This window comes from Nicotiana tabacum, chromosome 6 (assembly GCF_000715075.1).
Source record: "Nicotiana tabacum cultivar K326 chromosome 6, ASM71507v2, whole genome shotgun sequence".
Classification (NCBI taxonomy): domain Eukaryota; kingdom Viridiplantae; phylum Streptophyta; class Magnoliopsida; order Solanales; family Solanaceae; genus Nicotiana; species Nicotiana tabacum.
Window position 1 is genome coordinate 116,303,129 of NC_134085.1, and position 5,780 is coordinate 116,308,908.

The window sequence follows — 5,780 nt, forward strand, 5'->3', positions numbered from 1 at the left end:
GATCTTTATCTATATTTTCTCCCAAGATCCGAAGAGGATCCGAATATTCAAAGACTTATCACCAGCTATCTTTTGTCAGAAGGAATATCAAAGAATCACACCCTTTTTGGGTGACTCACACGCATTTATTTACATAAATGTCATTCATCATTATTTACTGCCATTTAATGCTACCTTTTTTGTTCTTGGATCATTGAATATTGTATTATTGTTGCTATTTATTGCTACTCAAATAGTATCTGTGACATCTTGCCACAAAATCTTTTGGATATTGATATTGGTTAAGATTAACTCTATTTTATTAGAGAATCTGATTGTTTAAACCTAGATATAATTTTAGGTCAAAGAGTTTGGAGCCGTCTGTGGGGATTTTCTCAGCCAATCTTTTAGTTTCCATTAGATCCATAACTCACGTAACTTGTTAATCTAACGTTCCCTTAACCTCATGAATCCATCAACGAAGGCTATGATAACCAAGGCGATGAAGTGACGCCCATGGCCTCTCCCAGACGAGAGAGGTCGCATGCCCCTTTCTGCAGTGTAACAAAGCCAAATGGGAAAAGAGCTTCCACGTCCATGGGAGATGGGGCATCACCTGCTATGAAAAAGCTCCTCGAAGCATGGCTAACTGATACTCTAGTCAGTGTGCTCAGTAAACAAACTTCATGCACAACCATAGAAATACGAGAGTTTATGCAGCATAACATAGGGATGAATGTGACGACCAACTAGGCCCTTCGACTCCAGGTAAAACTCACACTACTACTTACAATGCAAGTGACAGCGTCCTCGCCGTCGTGTTGAAAAGAATAGAGAAAATGGAAAACGAGAACAAGGCGCTCAAATACCATATAAAAGAGCATCAGGAACGGGTAGACAAAATACCAGGTGCTCCCAAATTATTACCAAAGCGCTCTCAAATTATTACCAAAAAGAGACGCTGGCAAGTTTGTGGAACAGGCGTACAGCGGCGAAGCAGCTCCATATGCCATACCAAAGACCTTCAAGATTCCCCATATCTCTGAATCTACGACAGGATGACCGACCCCGAAGATCATGTTACTCACTACGTTACTGCTATGAAAGGCAACAACCTCACCAAAGAGCAGTTGTCCTCCATCTTGCTGAAAAAAATTTGGTGAAACCTTCACTAGAGGGGCATTGATATGGTATTCACCGTAACCAGCTTGTGCCATAGAAACATTTGAAGAAATGGCCGACAAGTTCGTGATGGCACATGCGGGGGCCAATAAAGCTGAAACAAGAGTAAACGACATCTTTGCCATTAAGCAATCCTTAGGAGAGGGACTGAGGGACTTCCTCGACCGATTCAATAGGGTGAGGATGACCTTACCAAATGTTTTCGAAGGGATGACCATGGCAGCCTTTTAGAATAGGTTGAGCAGAGAGGGTTTGAGGGCGACCAGAAAGCTACTGAGCAGATTGATGAAATATCCACCGGCCACTTGGGATGAAATCTATAATGCCTGCTGTGCCGAGGTCAGAGCAGATGGGGACGACCTCAATGGACCAACTCGATGACTACTTCGGTACAGTCCGAGCCCAGGAAAGAACTAAGGGATAATACGAGGAGAGACAACCCAGTATCACGGCCAAGCAGGGAACGATTCCAACCATATGTCAAGACACCCGTCCCCTCATTCTATTATGAAGATGGCACGTCTAGGCCGAGATTAGGCACTCACAGGAACGATCGAGGTATGCCCCCAGTTATTTGCTCATAAATTTTGTGTATCGCCTACTGAAGTGGTCTACGCTTTCGAGAAGCTCGGAACTAAAGTCAAATGGCCACTAAAGATGAGTTCGGACCCAAACACAAGGAAATCTGATGCCCTCTGCGAGTTCCACCAAGAACGTGGACACATAGTAGAAGATTGCATCGCCCTGAGACTAGAGGTGGCAAACTTACTGCATCAAGGGAACCTCAAAGAACTACTTAGCGACAAAGGCATGAACACATTAGCAAGGAGTCGAGAATGTCTAGGCCCACCGAAGCCCCCTTCACCAGCTCATACCATTAGTATGATTATTGGTGGCAGCGACGAAGCCTCTATCAATGACATCAAATTCACCCCTACCCACAAGCTCAAAAGATCGATCACTTACAAACGGTATGACGGACTCGAAGAAAGTATCATCTTTGAAGAGTCAGACACCGACGGTTTGACTTTCCCTAATAATGATGCACTTGTCATTAGTTTACGAATATTAGATAATGATGTTAAAAGAAGTATGGTAGACGACGGAAGTGGAGCGTGCATTATCCATCCACAAGTCCACGTACAGATGAGACTCGAGGATAAGATAGTGCCACATTGTATTACACTAGCTGGTTTTAATAATGCAGTTGAACAGACTTTGGAAAAAATCACACTCTCTGTTCTCGCCGGCGGAGTAACTCTAGAGACAACGTTCCATATCATGGACTAGAACATCGCATACAATGCCATCGTGGGACGATTATGGATCCACCCCATGAGAGTCATCCCCTCCAGCTTATACCAAGTGATCAAATTCCAAACACTTTGGGGAATATTCAGCATACAAGGAGAACATCGTACGTCCCGGGAATGCTACTGAATTGCTATGGACAACACAACAACTCAACAAAAGAAATAAAAGGAAAATGAAGCGTAGCAATTAGCAGGGTTGAGGTCGCCACAAGGCGAAGCCAAGGAAGTCATTATGGACATCGAGACAGTCGAAGCAGCTAAATCAACCATAGAAGACCTCGACCCTATTCAACTAGATCATAGCGACCCCAGCAAAAAGGTCTACATCGGCTGCAAACTCTGAGAACCAGGTAAATTTAGTCAATTTTTAATAACTAACATAGATTTGTTTGCCTTTAGTTATGATGATATGCCAGGCATCCCCAAAGAAGTCGCCACACACAAACTGAATTTTGACCCCTTCTACCCCTAGTAAGGCAAGCCCGATGAAAGTTCAACCCCACCATCAATAAGGTCGTTCCACGAAGAAGTTGAGAAGTTAAAGGAAACTGATTCTATTAGGGAGGCGAAGTACCCCAAATGGATTGCCAATGTAGTTATGGTCAAAAAAAGGAAATGGAGGATGTGCGTGGACTTCACAGATCTAAGCAAAGCATGCCCAAAAGATTCATTCCCACTATCACACATCGACCAACTCATCGACGCAACGGCAGGGAACGAGCTGTTAAGCTTTCTGGATACCTACTCAGGTTACAACCAAATACTCATGGAGGAGGAAGACCAAGAGAAAACCACGTTCATCACCCATAGGGGAACATATTGTTATAGGGTCATGCCATTTGGGTTGAAGAACGCAGGGGCCACCTATCAAAGGTTGGTCACAAAAATATTGAAAGATCAACTCGGCAAAACCATGAAGGTGTATATCAACGACATGTTGGTCAAGTCTGTAAAGGAAGAGGATCATATTGACCACCTAAATGAAGCTTTTGATATACAAATAAAGTGCAGAATGAAATTAAACCCAGAGAAATGCGCGTTTGACATAGCCTCGGGAAATCTTTTGGGTTTCTTGGTATCACAATGAGGGATTAAGGTCAACCTAGATCAATTTAAGGCTATCGACGGGATACCAGAAATATTGACTACTAAGAAATAAGTACAGAGATTAAATGCTCAAATTTCCGCCCTATCCAGATTCATTTCGCAGTCGTGCGATAGATGTCACATGTTTTTCAGTGTACTCAAAAAGGATAACAGCCTCAAATGGATGCCCGAGTTTGTACAAGCACTGCGGGAACTGAAGGCGTACTTTTCATCACCACCCTTGCTTTTAAAGACCGAGCCCGGGGAGTGCCTCCTCGTTTACATCGTTGTTTCGGAAGTAGCGATAAGTGCAGTCTTGGTTCGAGAAAATAAAGGTATGCAGTCTCCAATTTATTATATCATTAAAACACTTATCGACACCGAGACGTGGTACCCTCACCTCGAGAAACTTGCCTTGGCCTTGGTCGTAGTGCCACCCTATCTTGGTCATCACCACTTTTCCTTTAAGAAGTATATTACACAAACCCGAGCTGTCAGGGAGGTTGGCCAAATGGGTCATCGAGTTAAATAAGCACGACATCACTTATCAACCTCGCACAGAGATAAAGTTGCAAGTACTTGCTGACTTCATCGTAGACTTTAGTGCAAAAGTAATGCTTGAGGCTGAAAAGGAAGCCACTCAAGCTTCTCTTCAAACACGGGATCTTTGGGTCCTGTATCCAACGGTGCGCTCAATGCATGTGGTTCCGGACTGGGACTCGTGCTCGAGGTTCCCACCGACCAACTAATTCTCCAATCCGAAAGATGCCTAGATATGACTAACGACGAGGCCGAATATGATGTCATAATTACGGGATTGAAACTAGCACTCAAGTACGGGGCGAAACGATTAAAGCTTTATTGTGATTCTCAACTCGTAGTCAACCAAGTTATTGGGACTTTCCAAATCAAAGTGCAGAGGTTTAAGAAGTATCAAACTAGGATCCTCAGATTACTACCCAACTTCGACAAATGTCAGCTCGACTAAATTCCACGAAATCAGAACGTCGAAGTAGACGGCCTCGCCAAGTTAGTCGCCGCCACCAAAAGTATAACTCCTGGGGATAAGAGTGTATTTCACCTCCTCAGCTTGGCATTGGACCACGTCGAGGTAAAATATATAAATTTAACTTAGGACTGGCGCAATTGTACTGTAAACTATTTGCAGGACGGCACCCTCCCAAACGACAAAAGGGAAGCCAAAAAGCTGAGAATGCAGTCTACCAAGTACAGTCTCCTTCACAATGACTTGTACAAAAGAACGTACGGCGGCCCCTTGGCAAAATGCTTAGGCCCGAACCAAACCCAACGCGTCCTCGAGGAAGTCCATGAAGGTCATTGTGGCAGTCACTCCGGTAACCGAGCACTAGTCAGGTGTCTCATACGGGTTGTGTATTATTGGCCCACCAATGAAAAAAGACACTCTAGAATTTGTGAAGAAACATGAGCAGTGTCAAAAGTATGCCCTGACAATTCACCAAGTGGGCGAGCACCTCTACTCCGTTACTTCTCCGTAGACTTTCATTAAATGGGGAATGGACATTGTGGGACCGTTTCCACCCGGACGAGGTAATGTAAAATTACTTTTAGTTTAACTAACTACTTCTCTAATAAAATTCCTTTTAGTTTTAACTGACTACTTCTCTAAGTGGGTGGAAGTAGGAGCATTCACCCAAGTTCGTTAACAAGAGGTAATCGCCTTCATATGGAAAAACATCATATGCCAATTGGGCCTACCTGATGAGATAAGTTATGACAACGGGCCCCAGTTCACGGGAAGAAAAACCACCGAGTTTTTTGAAAAATGGCATATTAAAAGGATAATTTCAACTCCTTATCACCCAGTTGGCAACGGACAAGCAGAGTCCTCCAATAAATCTATATTAAACATCATGAAAAGGAAAATCAAAGAGGCCAGGGGATTGTGGTTGGATGTACTCCCAGAAGTATTATGGGCGCATAGAACTACGTAAAAGATGGGCACAGGAGAGAAACTTTACTCTCTACTCTACGGAATAGAAGTAGTTGTACCAGTCAAAGTCGGAGAACCCAGCCTGAGGTACTCCCATGAAAGCGGAACCAGCAATGACGAAAGTAGGAGGCAAGATCTCGACGAGGTCGAAGAGTGAAAAGACATGTCATACATAAGGATGGTCGCTCAGAAATAACAAGCGAAATGTTACTACAAAAAAAGGCAAATCTTCGATTACCCAAGATCGG

General features: G+C 43.7%; 1 protein-coding gene across 1 annotated transcript; it reads left to right on the top strand.

Moving 5' to 3' along the window:
- The first annotated feature begins 1,818 nt into the window (after positions 1 to 1,818).
- LOC107828260 (uncharacterized) lies at positions 1,819 to 2,451 on the top strand. The gene has a single exon (XM_016655547.2). The coding sequence runs from the start codon at positions 1,819 to 1,821 to the stop codon at positions 2,449 to 2,451; it is 633 nt and encodes a 210-aa protein (XP_016511033.2).
- The last annotated feature ends 3,329 nt before the right edge of the window (positions 2,452 to 5,780 follow it).